The following is an 18,396-nucleotide window of genomic DNA, read 5'->3' as shown; positions in this document are numbered from 1 at the left end:
CTTCAGACAAGCATTCTGAAAGAACAGTGATAGCGGCGTCTGGTTCTGACGTACATTGAAAACTAATTTCTTTAGAACTGATTTTTGTGTTTGGTTTGTTGTCCTCACCCCGCACCTTCCGATATATAACTAACAAATTACAATTGGATATTAATTAATATGAATGTTTAAACACGAAATGCAAGCGTGGGCAAGTCAGGAAAAACAAACATAGTCCCTCATCACACCAAGACAGCACACAATCTCTCAATAATATTGTACATGAATATTGAACTATCGATACATGGATATGGATCAAAGTTCCAATCACATTTGCAAATGTGGCTGAAGCCAGCTCGATTATTCTGCTTCAGGACGTTTATTGAAGGAAGATTTATGATGTTAAGGAATGAAAACAAGGTTTTTCCAAAACGTTGGTGCTGCAACGGCAAAAGCTTTGTCACTTATTTTAATTTTCGTTGTTGGGATAATTAACAGGCAATTAAATGGATGTCTTCGGTTTCTTAGGTTTGACAGTGGGCTTCATGATTTAGCTAAATATAGCACAGATTTCCCAACAAGGATTTTACGGACAAACAGGGCCCAATGTAGATTTCGACTTGCATCAAGTGACGTGAGATGGGATTTTAAGTCGAGGTCAAATTTGTGGGTCATGTATGGTACATACAATAAAAATCGGAGATCAGAATGACAAATGGGGTTTAGTCTGTTCAGTGTTACATTAGTAGCTGATCTGTATGAAGCTTCACAGTAGCCACCAACCTTGTGGAACGCCATTTGTTATTTTAATATATTTGGACGAGATTTTACCATGATGTACCTTTTGAGAATGGTCTGAGAGGTACCTTCATTATACTGTCTGAAAATGTAAGTTGACTGCATCGTGTAAGTAGAATATCATGGTCAACAGTATCAAAGGCTTTTGACGAGGCAATGAATAGTGCACATAAGTAGTGGCCTTTATGCGGGTTACTGAAGAAAAAATTATTATCCATCATAGTTGTGGTGGCACAGTAATCCTCATGGAAACCAGACTCTTTATTGCGCGGGAGATTGTGAGTTTCAGGTCGCCGTCTATTCGTGCTTTAAGTATTTTTTTCGAATATTGTTGTAATTGTGAAAGAATAACCAATGGTCTGTAAATATTCTTACAATGTGCGCCCTAACAAAACTGCCTACATACAGTTCAGCAGTAACCGTGCAGGGTGCAACGGTCACATTATTAAGGTGATTGTAAATCTTACCTTATCACATGCAGTCACATATTTTTAATCTAGCATACAGCTGCTTATCTCTGAAGTACAATAAAACATTTCCCGACGTTCAAAAGTTTGCACTTCATTGGTGCCGAGAAACCAATTTGTTCCTAAAATGCAACTGGCAGTTTATAAAAACGTTATAATCACATCCGACTTTTTCACATACGGACAAACAGTCCCCAGCGAGTCGGATATGCGACGTTGGACTGTAAAATTAAAAAAAAATGAAATTTTGTCACAACTTTGCATTACTGTTCCAATCTTTAAGCACAGAGGTAATTTCTCAAATCCATACCCATACCACAAGACTATTGTGCAGCCTGAAGCGTGGTCAAATAACCGCCACGACCTGCAGAGCGTGCGACGGCCCTCATCAAACAGTGGACTGACAAAAGGGCTGTACATGTGTAATGTGAGCATAGGCTGGGGCTTCGCCGCCCCAGCCCTATAGCCAACCAGGTGGCATGAGCCATCGGGAGCAGGGTTCAAGGGCGGAGCCCGCGGGCGCTCGGGGGTGGTATTATCTGGACAGTTCTTAAGGAGAGTGGTGAAGGGCGGAGTCTGGGTGACGTGGGAAGGGGATATAAGGGAGAGCCGGAAGGGGCTCGAGTTCAGTTGGTGAGAGCTGGAAGCTGGACCACGTCGCGGGTCTCCGCGAGCCGTCGGCCACGTGGCGACGACTCCCAGCGCGCCGTCTGCCAGTGGTGCGCGCGAGCGGGGAAGCGGGATGCCAGCTCACGCGACGTGCCGCGGAACGTCCGAGAGAGCGGAACGCGAGCTGTCCAGATAATGAATAAATTAACGGACAGAGACACAGTCGCTTGTCGTCGACCTGTATTATTACACATGGACAGTATATCGCATTGTGGTTAGGATACGGGATCAATAATTCACGTACGTATGTTGAAATAGTTTCACACCGTACGTAGCCAACTATTAAAATCGATACGAACTAGAGGCCGACCAAAACTGAATTTATGGTTTCAGCCGAAACCGAAACCAGATCAAAAGTATAAAATTGACTTTCGGCCGAAACGGAATTCGAAACCAAAAGTTTAACTACACTTTCAGCCGAAGCCGCAGCCGAAACCGAAAGTTTAACTACACTTTCGACTGAGACCAAAAGAGAAAGGTGTATAAACGAAGTTACCGAACACAAGATTTATTAAATACTAGCGGTAAGTACCCGGTGTTGCCCAGGTGAAAAAGGCAGACACACATGTAAACTTACACACAGACATCGACTCACACCCATAGAAACACATCGACTTAGATGCACACACACATATGGTTAAGCGCAGGATGGATCGTTAGCTGGCCAGCCTAAATGTTTGTAACCAGCGAAATGTTCCATTAGGGGGGTGCACGTTTTACAAGCGTAGAGGAAGGGAGGGAATTACCATGGCCGAGAAGACCTGGAGCTTCATGCGGAGCGAGAGACCAGGTAGCGTCCATACAGCATAACGCAGCCAATGAAAAGATAATGGCGCCCGACTGATTTGGAGTGAGACCTCTGCTGTCAAACCGGAGCCGGTCATGAACACACTGGCCAGGTATGGGAATCTCGGCAATCTCTCCACAACTGCCGCATCACCAATTGTGAGTTGTGGGGCTGGATTGTTCGATGGTATAAAATACCCAGGCAGGTGCTTAGTTTTGGTGGGGCTGATGGTGAGGCCCCACCTCTTAGTGGCAAGCTCCAGGTTCAGCAGCAGTGAGCAGCAATCACCAGAGCATCGGCATAATAACATGGTTGAGCAATAGGGAGGCATCCCTTGACCGCACCCGGGCATCGATCAGCCTCCCATTGTATCTGTACCATATGGTAATTCCACCGGTATAGCCATTGAATACCATCATGAAGGTCCTAAGGATCGTGAGCAAAGGGTGAGGGACTCCGAAAGCATGAAGAACAACCCAGAGGCCAGGCCTACTGATGTATCATAGGCCTTGACCAGGTCAATAAAGCGCATACATTCACTCACACGCACACATGGACCTACAGACACGCAAAGAAATGGACTCACATGGAGCCACGCACACAAAGCGACTAACACACACGCACATGGACTGAGACACACACACATATCGACTCCCACACAAACACATCGATTTACACACACATATATGGACTCACACACACATAGACATCCACTTGACATACACACGTGGAGTTACACACACATATCGACGTACACACATACAGCGACTCACACATACACATACACACCGACTCACACACAGACATACGTGGACTGACACACACACACATTGACGTAAACACACATATGTACTTACACACACACACATATGGACTAAGACACACACACATGGACTGACACACACATACATATGGACTCACACACGCATAGACATCCACTTTAGATACACACACATGGAGTTACACACACATATATGGACGTACACACATACAGCGACTCAGACACACACACATGGAATCACACGCAGACATACGTGGACTAGCACACACATTGACATAAACACACATGTACTTACACACACATGGACTTACACACACATAGACTGACACACACATATCGACTCACACACACGCACTGACTTACACACACACATCTAGTGACACACACACATGTATGGACTTACACACACACATATGGACTGACACACACATACACATCGACTGACACACAGACACACAAATGCACATTGACTTACACACTCAGATGGAGGCATGCACACACATCGACTAACACACACACATGGACTAACACACACACAGCCACTGATACACACACAAATGGACTGACACGCACACTTGGACTGATACACACACAAACTCTTGGACGTACACACACACACACATCGGGCGTTGTCCGTTCAAAAAAGACAGACACCCACATGGGTGTCAAAGACACGCATGGCTCTACACGCACAAACATATGGACTCAAAGACACACACGTGGACTCACACACACACATCGATGGGCACAACAATCCCCGATGATGGCACAGCTATCAGTATCGCAGTACTACGTATGAGTAAATAGCGTGACGTGAGCGATGGAAACAATAGAAATGCATTTAAGAAATAAGCAGAAATAAGTGTAAATGAAAGATAAACAATGAACCAGAGTTGGTATGTGCACACAAGATAAATATAGTAATATCTGACAACGTATTTGTTTCATAATATTAAGCAATGAAGCAGATTTTTTATCAGCACACAAACATTATTATTGTAATGTTTGTAAACTAATGTGTTTAACAAGGAACTTTGTACTTACCATAGGCGTGTTGAGGCCTTTGCCATGCGTAGCCCCCGTCCTGGCCTACATTGGCGAGGCGGCGGAGTTGGCACGTTGCCAGGCTAGGGCCTGGGCCGCTACCACCCCCCCTGCATCCCCTGCCCGTGCAAGCATAATGTTATGTAAGCAGTAAAATATTATTATGTAGGGAGTCTGTAGTATAAAGCGGACGCATCGTGTTGGGATGGGGGGCGACCAGGACATGACACTGTGAAGAAATATCTGCAGAGTTACGTATGTACGTCTTGCCTGTAAAACGCGTAAAAGGAAATGTCCCCCGTGAGCTCGTGCGAACGTGCATCACTTTGCAGGGTCCACCCCCCCCCCCCCACGCAATTGGTGTCAGTTGGTACGGTCGATGTCGAGCAATAAGTAAATAATTAATAATAGAAACAGCACAAATGTGTTAATTAAACTACTTTAAAGTTTACGGATGGGAAAACGGAATAGCCTATTCCCACCGCGGGGCTAAGGGCGTGCCGTCTGGCAAATTTTTTTTCTACGTGAAGGCCACCGTTCGAGAGCCAAATTTCCTGCAAGCGCGCGCGCGGATACTTTTATATATAAGAAAAGAAGACTAGCGGTAAGTACCCGGCGTTGCTCGGTCGAAAAAGGCAGACACACACATGAACTTACACACAGACATTGACCCACACATATAGAAACACATCGACTTAGACGCACACACACACATATATGGTTAAACCCAGGATGGATCGTTAGCCGGCCAGTCTAAATGTTTCTAACCGGCGAAGATGTTCCATTAGGGGGGTGCACGTTTCACAAGCGTAGAGAAGGGAGGGAATTACCATATTCTTAGGTTTTTTCGGTAAAGTCACGTAGGTAAAAACATTAAAAAGTAAAATAAAATAAAAAATCACGACGTTTCGGAGGCAACACAAGCCTCCGTCTTCAGGTGGAACCGTCACAGCCACGACAGCTGTATCAACTGTCGTGGCTGTGACGGAAGCTTGTGTTGCCTCCGAAATTTAAAATAATTTAAATTAATTTAAATTTAAATTAATAAAAGTAAAATAAAGTAGGAATCGCGACGTTTCGGAGGCAACACAAGCTTCCGTCACAGCCACGACAGCTGATACAGCTGTCGTGGCTGTGACGGTTCCACCTGAAGACGGAGGCTTGTGTTGCCTCCGAAACGTCGTGATTTTTTATTTTATTTTACTTTTTAATGTTTTTACCTACGTGACTTTACCGAAAAAACCTAAGAATATGAATCATTGCAGTCACGAAAGCTTCAAATCTAGAGGGAATTACCATGGCCGAGAAGACCTGGAGCTTCATGCGGAGCGAGAGACCAGGTAGCTTCCACATAGCGTAACGCAGCCGATGAAAAGATAATGGCGCTCGACTGACTCGGAGTGAGACCTCTGCTGTTAAACCAGAGCCGGTCATGAGCACACTGGCCAGGTATGGGAATCTTGGCAATCTCTCCACAACTGCTGCATCACCAATTGTGAGTTGTGGGGGTGGATTGTTCGATGGTACAAAAAACCCAGGCAGGTGCTTAGTTTTGGTGGGGCTGATGGTAAGGCCCCACCTCTTAGTGGCAAGCTCCAGGTTCAGTAGCAGTGAGCAGCAATGACCAGAGCATCGGCATACATAACATGGTTGAGCAATAGGGAGGCATCCCTTGACCGCGCCCGGGCATCGATCAGCCCCCCATTGTATCTGTACTATATGGTAATTCCTCGGGCAAAGCCATTGAAGGCTTCACGAACTACGTGGTCAAAAGATATGTTAAATAATGTGGGAGCCAGAGGACATCCCTGTCACACCCCAAGGTGTGCAGGGAATGGCTCTGACTGACGGCCACGTAGTTTGACGCGGGGCCGTTCACCAGCATGAAGGTCCTTAAGGATCGTGAGCAAAGGGTGAGGGACTCCGAAAGCATGAAGAACAACCCAGAGGCCAGGCCTACTGATGGTATCATAGGCCTTGACCAGGTCAATAAAGCACATACATTCACTCACACGCACACATGGACCTACAGACACGCAAAGAAATGAACTTACACTGACTCACATGGAGCCACGCACACCTAGCAACTAACACACACGGCCATGGACTGACACACATAGACATATCGACTCACACAGACAAACACATGCACTTAGACACACACACATATGAACTCACACACGCATAGACATGCACTTTAGATACACACACATGGAGTTACATACACATATATCGACGTACACACATATAGCGACTCACACATACATATCGACTCACACACAGACATACGTGGACTCATACACACATTGACGTAAACACACATGTACTTACACAAACACATATCGACTAAGACACACACATGGACTTTCACACAGATACACCAACAACAACCGTCATTCGCCACTAAGTGGTGGTGACGTCACCACGACGCTTGTGCCAGGCCATGTGCATCTTGAGGCCACGTGAAGTGTCGAACGCCCGCTGGCAGGAGGTCACGGGGCAGACCCAGGTGCCACGGGTCGACTGACCGAGATGACCGAGATGACCGCACATACATACATAGACTGACACACACATTGCCCTACACACACATAGACATATGGACTGTGACACACAGACATCTACTTTAGATACACACACATGGATTAACACACACACATCGACTGACACACATTGACACACAAATGCACATTGACTTCCCCACTAAAATGGAGCCATGCCCACACATCGACTCACACGCATTCACTGAGACACACACACATCGAGTGAAACACACACGTATGGACTTACACACACATGTGGACTAACACACACAGCGACTGATACGTACACAAATGGACTGACACACACACACAAACACATGGGGCGTTGTCCGTTTGAAAAAAACAGACACACACATGGACTTACACACAGACATGGACCCACAAGCATAGACACCCATCGACTTACACGCACACAAACACATATGGACTCACACACACAGACATGGACTTTAGGGACACACATGTAGTTTCTGCACACGAACATTATAATTGTAATATTTGTAAACTTATTTCTTTAATAATAGTAAACAATAAACCACAGTTCTTAGCGAAAGATGCAATAAAATTGTACTTTACATTGGCGTGGTGACGCCTCGTCCCGTGCAGAGCCCGCGGCCTCGCCTTGATTGGCAAGCAGGAGGAGGTGAGATATTGCCAGGCTGCGGGCTGGGCCGCTACCCCTGCCCCACCGCCCACCATCCCCCCGCCCGAGGCAGAATAATACTATGTAAGCGCTTTAATAATACTAAAGTAATATCTAAGGACTTTATACCAGTAACTGCACGCATTGGGGTGGGGGGGAAGAGAACATCACACTGTGAAAAGAAATCGGCAGCGTGATGTGTATATTTATTCCATGTTAAACGCCTAAAATAAAATGTCCCCCGTGAGCTGGAGCGAACGCGCATCACTTGGCAGGGTCCGCCAACCCAGGCAATTGTCGTGAGTTGCTACGGTCGATGTCGCGCAATAAGTAAATAATAAAAATAAGAATGCCACTAATTCGTGGCATTCTTATTTTTATTCAAATTAGTGTTTTGAATGTGCGAGAAACCCAAACACAACCCTGCAGCAGCTCTTTTCGTTTCAGACCGTTGAGGACACCTGCGGTGCCCATGGAGGCCACCTGCTTTGAGTGGCGAGTCCCTGCGGTGTACCGTGCCAGGCTCATTATTCGTGGCCAATGTTTTGGACAAACTTCGTGAACCCTGTAGACCTGTTTGAAACCGGACTGAAGAACGGAAGTGAGGTTGGAGGGACTTTTTTTACTGAAACTCCGACGTCCTTTCTGGACTGTCTGGACGAGCTTATTAGGTGAGTTAAACTTTGTTAGGAGACAACATACGTTATTTATGCATGACGGTGGGGCTCGTGAGTTTGTGTAATTGAAGGGTAGCTGTTGTTGTATTTATGCCCCTTTTTCCAAATTCATATTAAGAATAATTCGCAAATATTTTTTTTTATTAATAATAGGAAAAATATATATATGAAAACAGATACCCCAAAAACTCTCAACTCTACCCCTCACAAGCCACACAAAGCATCTGGAGGTCGTAAAATGCCATTAAACAACAAACTTCGAGGCAAAGAGAGGTTAGAGAATATCTGGAAATCTCCAGATTGACAAAGGGCCTATATGACCCCGACCTTCCCAAAACATTCTGGACATTCACAATAAATATGCAGGGCCAGAGAAAAACACACACGCTCAGAGCAGAGACAAACAACGTTACAACTCGCGTTTTCTTTAACGGTTTTCTTCAACGGTAAAAGTTTTAAACTCAGCAAAAAGAACAAATCAACGTGATAAGACTGCAATCTATTAGTGGCTTTATTATTACTTATTTTACTTCATCCTTATACAACTCATATATATTATTTTGTATTGTATCTGTCTATCTATGCAACTTCACCAAATGAATCAAATACCGATGGTCGGTGTCGTTTCTCGCAGAACGAAGTGACAATGTGTGGTTAAGTGCGAGTAAAGCTTGCGAAATTCCAGCTATCACTCTCGTGAAAGAGCCTGAGCCAGCGCAGCCCTGAAATGAGGGCGGGAGAGGCATCAGCGGGTGCCCGTTTGAAGCTGTCAGCTGCACGCCAAAGGCGAAAGCAAGGAGAGAGAACGGAGCAGTGGAAATGGCCTGGACCATCCGCCCGTGAGGAAGAGGAGAGCGCCATCGAATGCGCCGTGTGTTCGACCACACATCGACCAGCACCAGCTGGGAACCAAGACATCCAGCAGCGGATGAGCTGCGCGCGCTATCCGACGACGGAATCATCGCGCACCACGACGAGCGTCGTGCCGACTCGTCATCCAGCTGCGGACAAACAGCTGCAAACGGCCATAGAGCACGGGAGCCAGCCCGCCAGCGCACGAGTGAACGAGCGCCGCCGAGCAGCGGGCGCCACCGAGCGTCGAGCGACCGAGCCTCTTCAAGGACAACATCGTGCCGACGCAGCTCATCTAGCTGCGGAGAGAGAAAGCCGGCGACTCACTGCAACCACGCCCGAGCGAGAGGGATATTCTCCGAAGCCGTTTGTATGACACGCCCACCCTCACACACTCACTGCTCCGCAGGGAACAAACAAAATTTTGGTACAAGGAATGCCCAACCTTGGCGTCTACTTTACGCGAAGAATTGATCAAAGAAGACACATGCACACAACACGCATATCGGGACGAATAAGATTGTTCCAAAAAGTTATCTTTGTGTTTCGGAAAGGGTCGCCATTCCAAGGTGGTGCGTTAAATATCAACTGATTGTGAAAAGCAGTTTCTGCCCGTCGAGTTACATGAATACGATTGTTAGAAGTATTTTAGTCATTCGTTTTCGCTAATTGCATAATCTTCACAATGAATCAATTGACATATACTTTACCTTCGGGATGTAATAATATGCTTATCGCCTTTCATATGAATATCGTTGCATGCCTGTTTTAAGAACTCTCCCTATCGTCGTCTATGCTCGTGTCACGCGGTGGAATTAATTATATGTCCGGTGGCCAAAGTGAAACAACGCAATCATTGATGGTTAAAGGTACTGCTCAATGAGGGAAGTTTCCCCGATGGTACCGGGGAGAATTTCAAGCATGAGAGTTCGCATATTAGAGTGTCATGTTTTTGTTTAGAATTAAAATTGCTTAAAATAAGTGTTTGAGTGGTTCTTTCCTAAGTTCATGCGTAACTATCTTATTTTTTGAGAACTGTATCTTGCGTTGAGATATTAATTTTGAGACCTAACATAACACACTAAGATATAATCAATAAATGTTTAAGAAAGAATAATTGTTTTATCCCGATTGATACAACTCTGGGCAGCGAAGCTAAGCCCAATAATCATAACTGCTCACATTAACATAATCGCAAACATTTGCATAAATTAATACAAGTATATCTACATAAATTAGCATATTTTCCGGGATTTATGCATTTTTCGAATCTTCATTTCAGTCTTATTATTTTTATCAAAATTTCATAACCCGACATATACAACACTGTTGCTTGTGAGAGTATCTGTGTGGACAACAACAGGGAATTTGCATAGGTCCAAGATGGACCAACCTTCACAGAAGTGTGTTGACATGTGCTGAGTTGACAAGAGGTTAGTTGAGATGAGGTGATTTGGGATAAGGTGAGCTGACTCTTTATCTAGCCATCTCTTGCGCCGAGACATCCCTACCCGGTCACAAGTCAACACATTACAGGGTGTTCCTCATGATATGCAAATCAAACTGAAAGACTTTGTACTTTAACCTGCCTCACATTTTGGTGGCTTGTTTCTGGTTTAGTGTCTCAGATGTCGCCAGAGACTGCATGAGCTACAGCCAGAGACTGCGTGAGCTATAGCTAAATACTGCCGGAGCTACAGCCAGTCTGCCGGAGTGACTGGCAGAGATTGTGTGAGCTCCAGCAAGCTACTGCCTGAGCTCCAGCCAGTGCCCCTTCTCTGAGTGGAGCCACGGGGCCATGGCGAGTGCGGCTCCCAGCGGTCGCGAGGCTCCAGGGGAGTTGACCTGCCCCATCTGCCTGGACGCCTTCCGCTGCCCCTGCACGCTCAGCTGCGGCCACTCATTCTGTCTCAAGTGCGTGGAGGGCGCCTGGGATGCGGCCGAGTCCTTCTCCTGCCCACAGTGCCGAGTGACCTTCCCTCAGAGGCCCAAGCTGAACAAGAGCGTGACGCTTACCAACCTCATCAAGCAGCTGCAAGTGGCTGAGCCCATAGCTACCGATGCTGCTGCTTCTGCTGTTTGCTGCGATTATTGCAGGAAGCTCGCAGTGAAGACTTGCCTCAAGTGTGAGACGTCGTTCTGTATGACCCACGTCGCGCCCCACCAGAAATTGACAAAATTTAGTGACCACGTCCTTGTGTCGCCCGGTGTGAACTTGGAGAATCGACGGTGTATGGAGCACAGAGACGAGTACCGCTTCTACTGCGTTAACGATGGACGCCTCGTCTGCAGGGACTGCACCATCACTGTAGATCATCGAGGGCACGAGCTCGTCACTCTGAAGGTGGAGCACGACAAACGAATGGTGAGGAGGAGGTTCTAACGGTCACCGAGTAGTACCCACAATACCGCAGCATCAGCTGATGAACTTTGTCAACAGCAACATCTAAAAATAATGAAACCACAGCAAGTGGCTCAGACTAATTTTAAAGTGGATTTAATATTTTACATGCCCGTCAATTTATTTTTCAAACGAGTGTTTGAAGGGTAGATTCATAGTACAGTCGACCCTTCTGCATCGCGACTTTCCCCATCGTGGTTTCGATACATCGCGGGGTCAGCATAAGAAATAAAAGGGTAATTTTTCGGGAGTTTTGGGGAATTTTGCGAAATCTGCAGACGACACGCAAAAAGTTTAGAAACTCAAATGCATAAATGATATGTACAGTACTGTATAATATTCATGTATTTAATATTTTAACTAGCTTGTTTGCCCGTCCAACAACGGGTGTATATTGCAGTAAATCTGAAATATTCAATAAAAAAATTGTTCAGCTCATGATTATTGATGGGGGGGGGGGGTGAAGTTTGCCCCATATGGAGAGGCGTAACCCGCTAATGGTTATTGGGGAGGGGTCCGGCATGGGGAGTGACGTCACCCGCTCATGGTTATTAATGAGGGGAGGGGTGCAGCATGTGGAGGACTCCACCTGTTCATGCATATTAATGAAGGGGGAATGGCCTCATGTGGAGTGACGTCACGCGCGGGACACACAGACATTCTTGGCTCATTATAGTTGTAATTACCATAAATATAAACGTATTTTTTTAAGTTAAACATTTTTTAAGTTAGTTTGCGAAAAGAACCTCGGTTCTATTCGCTGGTTTGCAGGACGCCAAGTGTGTTTACGGCAGCCTCTCACGTGATATCTCGCAGGGATCTCGCAGTGATCTTTGTATCTCGCGTTTCTCTTATGTTTTTGTACCGCTTCACTCGCCAAGGGGACCAAAACATTTTATGCTGTTTTTCCAGATTACGAGGGGCCTGTGCCCGTAACCCCCACGATGTGGAAGGGTCGACTGTATACAGGCATCAGGGTCGGGTTCGAACCCACGACCTCCTGTATCGCAGGCAAGGCAGATAACATCTTAAAACTCTGGTGCCCTGTCCACCCACTACTCAGATAGCCCCGCCCACGACTCATGTAGCCCCACCCACCATTCGGATAGCCCCACATACTACTCCAGTAGTCCTGCCCACTGCGCAGCTAGCCCCACCCACTACGCCGTTAGCCCCACCCACTACATAGGAAGCTCTGCCCACTGCTGAGGCAGCCCCACCCACTATGCAGGTAGCTTTGCCCACTGCTGAGGCAGCTCCACCCACTACTTAGGTAGCTCCACCCACTACTTAGGTAGCTCCACCCACTACTCAGGTAGCTCCACCCACTACTTAGGTAGCTCCACCCACTACTTAGGTAGCTCCACCCACTGCTCAGGTAGCCCCACCCACTACTCAGGTAGCTCTGCCCATTGCTCAGGTAATCCACCCACTACTCAGGTAGCCATACCCACTACTTAGGTAGCTTCACCCACAACCTAGGAAGCCCTGCGCACGTTTGAGCTCCTCGTGAAATCAGTTCCCTGCAGCGCTCGCTCCCCCAGCCTCCATTGCTGCACCGGGGCTACTGACCCCGTCACTGTGAATGAGTTTGCGTGGAGTTGGGGTGAGAGGGGATGCTCAGAGAGTGAGTGTAGTTTCCCCTGGTGACGTCTCTCACAGAAACAAGTGGGAGAGGAGACGCGGGCCGTGGAGGAGAAGAGGAGGGAAGTGGAAGAGTCCGTGAGGCGGATGGAGGCCGCTCGCAGGGACGTGCAGGTACCGTGTCTGGGCCTGATTCTGTGACCCTGTGACTCCACTCTGAGTAGGGTTTGTGATGGAGGACAACTCCATTCATTCACGTCGACTTCCATTGGCTCCAAACACATTGTGGGACGAAACCCACAACCGTCAGGACGAGTAAAGAGGTGGTTCTCATCTCCACTGAGAAACTCAATCAGTGGTGTAAATTCCACATTCACATATCTCCATACAACTTACCACTTCAACGTCTGTTATCTATTTTGGTCAGATGAGGTGGTACGTACCTCTTATCCACCACTCTGGTGGCAGAGTTGATGGATCACACACAGACTGTTGTACACCATCTTACTGACATCACTCAAGCTTTGGGGTGGCCAGGTGGCAGTATAGCAAGTGGTTTCATGATCCCATCTCTTCATCCATACATGTGTGTTTTTCTCACATTCAAAACATTCATTTAAAGAGGAATTGGCCTAACTTACCATTTCATTAAGGCCCTTTACAAATTTTCCTTCGCTTCGTCCTGATAGCCTTGTGCAATGAGAATGGCACAGACCCTAAATGTACTCCTGATGGTATTTGATGATTTCAATGCCTCACAGCCCCCAAATCGTGTTGTCCTGAAAATGCACAGCAGCGCTATCAGAGGAAGACTGATGCCTCAGTGCTGCAAACTCGTATCACTGTCTGGACACCTTAAGAGTTGCACTCGGGTCACACTGACCTGAATGTCATTTCACAAAGGACCAGACATTTAATGAACAGAGGTGGCATTTATTTCTCTTTGCAGGGATCCATGACAGATGAAAATGCCTCAATCTCGGTCAGATCCGCCCGCACGAGAGCAGCGTTGGATGCGGAGGAGAAGGCGGCTTTAGAGCAAGCGGAGCAGAAAGGGCGTGAGCAGCTGTCCCAGATCGAGAAGAAGATCGCTCACTACCAGCGCGAGATCAGCGAGCTCCAGGCAGCAGCCACTCGCCTGCAGGCCCTAGCGCAAGAGAGGGACTCGCTCGCGTTCCTACAGGTGAGCGATGAGTCTCCAGTGTCGCTATTGGCACATAGCCCTCTCACCAGCAGCAGAGGGAGGCTCGTGAATGTGAGCTCGCATCCACTGGGCTTGAGAACACAGCTCCACTCATGGACTCGCATCGCAGCTCCAGTGGCTGCCATTTGGAAGGCCAGCTCAGATTTTCTCATTTAAATGAATTCTCTCTCCCGTCCTTTAACAGATTCCCATTAAGTTTGTGTCATTGTGATTATAAACTAAATGTTATTGGAATTGCATCTTTAAATAAACCCTACAACAACAATGTACACGGTATTCATGATTATCATCAGCCATGATCTATCCACTGATAGATGAAGGCCTCCCCAAGCCATTGTCACATCTCATGATGCCGCGATGCAACAATCCACCAGCGCCTGCTCACGAGCCGATGTCATCTCGGCTTCTTGCTTTGTGGACCTATTCTTGGATGCGCGACCTTCAGTGTTCCTATTATGGAAGTTAAATAAATACGAGGTCTCATACGCGTATTACAGATATTCTTGTGTATTCACCACCACTTCTGTAAGATCTGCCACGTGTGCATTGACGACAGAAATTAATCTCAACACAGATCAATATCAACTGGTCTCACTCTGAAATAGTTGCCCTGCAAATCAGTGTTGGTCCTCATAGGGGTGGCGAGATGTTAACTACCTCGCCTGGATACCGGAGGTCGTGGATTTGATCTCAACCATGACGTCCCTATATATTTTGAGTTTGCATGTCTCTCTCCATGGTCTCATTGATTTTTCTCCGTGTCCTCTAGTTTTTCACACGTGCGTTTAGAGTATTGGGCTGCTGTAAATTTCTACGAGATGAACCACTTCGTGAGCTATCATTTGTGGCCAGGTCGCTTCTGAAGAGCTCTATCGCTCAGTGGGCCTGACGTGGAAAATTTTAAAATAGTAATTTATAGACTTTCAACTGGTCTCACTGAAATATTTGCCCCGTAGGTCAGTGTTGGTGATCATGGGGTCATAAGCAAAGACTTTGGAGTTTACATTCCACCCACGGTGTTGCAGTGGGAAATTCCACTGATCACAAGGGATTGGAGGTAGAGACACAGTAATGCATCTCTATCTCTCCCACAGGTCCACCTGAAGGAGACGCACAGGTAAAAGACGAATATCACTCACGACTCGACACACGACAAAATGGGACTAAGTGTGGGGTGCGGGCAGTGAGACATTGACTGTGTGGGGATGCTGTGTGTAGTGAATGCTGTGTGATGGTGCCGTACGTAATCATGCTATGTGTGGTGATAGTAATTTTGTGTGGTGATGATGCTGTGTCTGGTGATGCTGTGTGGTAATTATGCTGTGTGATGATGCTGTGTGTGGTGAAGCTATGTGATGAGGCTGTGTGTGGTGAAGCTGTGTGATGAGGCTGTGTATGGTAAAGCTGTGTGATGAGGCTGTGTGTGGTGAAGCTGTGTGATGAGGCTGTGTTTTGATACTGCGCGGTGATGATGCTGTGTAATGAGGCTGTGTGTGATGATGCTGTGTGTGGTAATGCTGTGTGATTATGCTATGTGTGGTGATGCTGTGTTTTGATACCGTGCGTTGTTATTCTGTATGTGGTAATAGTAATTCTGTGTGATGATGCTGTAATTGTGAGATGAGTGATGATGCTTTGTTTGATGAGTGCCTGTGAGATGGAGCTGTGATGATCCCACGTGCGATGACGCTGTGATGAGTGTCTATGTTATGGAGCTGTGATTATCCTGAGTGACGATGCTCTATGTGAGACAGTAGCCTTGTCTGTTCTGCTTTCACAGGACAGGGAGGGTAACAGCAGATCCACCCTCAGCTCCCAGTCAAGAGGACATTGCCTCACTGAAAGTCCTGGAGACAACTGGAGTCAAACTCCTGTGTGAGTTATTCAGTGTGAATCATGGGTGATGGGGCCATCTTGACAATAAAGTATCCCCGTGTGTGTGCATGAGGTCGACTCAGACTCAAATAATTACCTGGAGTTTTATAAACGTCACCACTAGGGAGACAAAGGCGGCCAGGCGTAGTTCTGGCCACCCATCCCGTCGTGTCGTGCCAACCTTCAACGGTGCTGATTTGCCCCAACAGTCTGTAAAGGCTACACAGGGGATATTTCTATGTTTACATCCTGGAACCTGATGCGGTGTGTAAACAAACTCGCCACTAGGGAGACAAAGGTGGTCAGACGTGGTGCTGCCCACCCAATAGTATGTGAAGGCTACAAGAGGATCTTAGTCTTTGTTCACATCTCATTCCAGGACCCTTCTGAACAGAGCCATGAGACTTAGTGTGGTGTTTTTGGGTAAATAATCAGCATTACGAGTCTGGGGTAATTGTGATGTTGAGATGGAGTGTGTGCCTGTGAATGTGTCTGTGCATTTATGCATGGGGGAGTGGTGGTATAGTGGTTAGCACACTGCACTACGAACCCAGTTACCTGGGCTTGATTACCAGGCATGGCTAACATCAGTGGCAGGTGATACATGATCCAGTCCTGGGCCTCTGCTAGGCAGTTTCAACCTTAAATGAGTTTCTGATGCTGATAATGGTCAAAATGATGGTGATAGTGGACGTGATGAGGATGGTGGTAATGATGCTGATGTTAGTGATAATGTGAGTGATGGAAATAGTGATAGCATTGGTGATGGTGTTGGTCGTGGTGATATCAGCGACGGTCGTGGTGATGGTAATGATGGTGACATTGGTGATATGGGTGGTGAATGTTGTGATGGTTTTGCTGATGGCGCTGATGGTAGTAGTGATGATATTGGTTATGGTGGTCATGGTAGTGATGGTGGTGATGATGGTTTTAATGGTCGTTGTGATGGTTATGATGATGCTGGTCGTGTCGGTGATTTTGGTGATAGTGATGACGATGGTGGTGATGGAAATAGTGGTAATGGTAGTGATGGTGGTGATTGTTTGTAATAGTGGTGATTATTTGTGATGGTGCTAGTGGTGGTGATGATGGTTGTGATGTCGCTTATTGCTATAGTAATGTTGTTTATGTTCAGTGTTGATGATAGTGGTGATGGTGATGTATATATTGTTGTCTACGATGATATTGATGGCGAGGAAGCTTGGTGATGTGTATGTTTGTGATGTTTTTGTTGATGGTAAAGATGGTTGGTGATAGTAATGTTGATGGTGGATGATGGTGTTCTGTTGTGATGTTGTCATCGCTGTTGTCAAAGACGGACGCTCGCCGACTCTGGACACGAACTCAGCTAATAACTACCTCCAGATCTCCTCGGATCTCAGGACGATGACGCTGAGCCCTGCCTCCCAGGGTCGCCCTGATCACCCACACCGGTTTAATAGCTGTGCACAAGCCCTGTGCTGTGAGAGCTTCTCGTCGGGCTACCGCTACTGGGAGGTGGACGTGGGGGGCGCGCGGTGGTGGCGGGTTGGAGTCGCGTACTGGACGATCCCACGGAAAGGGAGTGGTAGTACACAGCAGCTGGGAGGGAGCGACGCGTCCTGGTGTTTAGAGAAATGTTATAACAGCTTCTCAGTGTTTCATGGTGGAGCGAAGACAGTACTGTCGGAGAGGGGGGCCCCCTCCCCCCGCAGAATCGGGCTTTACCTGCACTGGGAGGGGGGGCTCCTGGCGTTTTACTGCGCTGAATCCATGGAGGTGATCCACGAGGTTAGGAAGAGATTCTTGCAGCCTCTCTACCCTGGGATGTGTCTGGGTTATTGTAATGATCGATTGAAGATCGTGGATCTGAGTTGTGCATCTTGAGGATGAGGAGAGATAGAAACCCAAGAAAGCGAGACAGAAACCCAATAAACGGAGGAGAGGGGGGATGGTGAGGAGAGGGTGAAGTGAGGTTGAGGTAAGGTGAGGCGAGAATGGAGGAGAAAGTGAGGGAAGGTGACGGGTGAGTATGGAGGGTGATTGTGAGGGTGAAGGGTGAGGCGAGGGTGCGGAGAGGACAGGATGTGAAGGAGGGGGTAGAGAGAGGGTG

The 18,396-nt window shown here is 47.1% G+C and overlaps 1 protein-coding gene across 1 annotated transcript; it reads left to right on the top strand.

Annotated features, from left to right (window-relative positions):
* The first annotated feature begins 11,038 nt into the window (after positions 1–11,038).
* LOC144952698 (E3 ubiquitin/ISG15 ligase TRIM25-like) lies at positions 11,039–18,170 on the top strand. The gene is made up of 6 exons (XM_078883177.1): positions 11,039–11,605; positions 13,304–13,399; positions 14,175–14,408; positions 15,524–15,546; positions 16,210–16,304; positions 17,620–18,170. Exons 1-6 carry the CDS (start codon positions 11,039–11,041, stop codon positions 18,168–18,170), a joined length of 1,566 nt encoding a protein of 521 aa, XP_078739303.1.
* The last annotated feature ends 226 nt before the right edge of the window (positions 18,171–18,396 follow it).

The sequence above is a fragment of the Lampetra fluviatilis genome, chromosome 69, assembly GCF_964198595.1.
Source record: "Lampetra fluviatilis chromosome 69, kcLamFluv1.1, whole genome shotgun sequence".
Taxonomy (NCBI): Eukaryota; Metazoa; Chordata; class Hyperoartia; order Petromyzontiformes; family Petromyzontidae; genus Lampetra; species Lampetra fluviatilis.
The sequence above is the reverse complement of the archived record's forward strand: the minus strand, read 5'-3'. Positions and strand labels throughout refer to the sequence as shown.

What these genes read in the sequence shown, in the direction of transcription:
- LOC144952698 (XM_078883177.1), top strand. Translation starts at nt 11,039, where the DNA reads ATGGCGAGTGCGGCTCCCAGCGGTCGCGAGGCTCCAGGGGAGTTGACC. An exon ending in CCGCTCGCAGGGACGTGCAG is followed by an intron (nt 13,400 to 14,174) that starts GTACCGTGTCTG and finishes TTCTCTTTGCAG; the next exon opens with GGATCCATGACAGATGAAAA. An exon ending in AACTGGAGTCAAACTCCTGT is followed by an intron (nt 16,305 to 17,619) that starts GTGAGTTATTCA and finishes CTGTTGTCAAAG; the next exon opens with ACGGACGCTCGCCGACTCTG.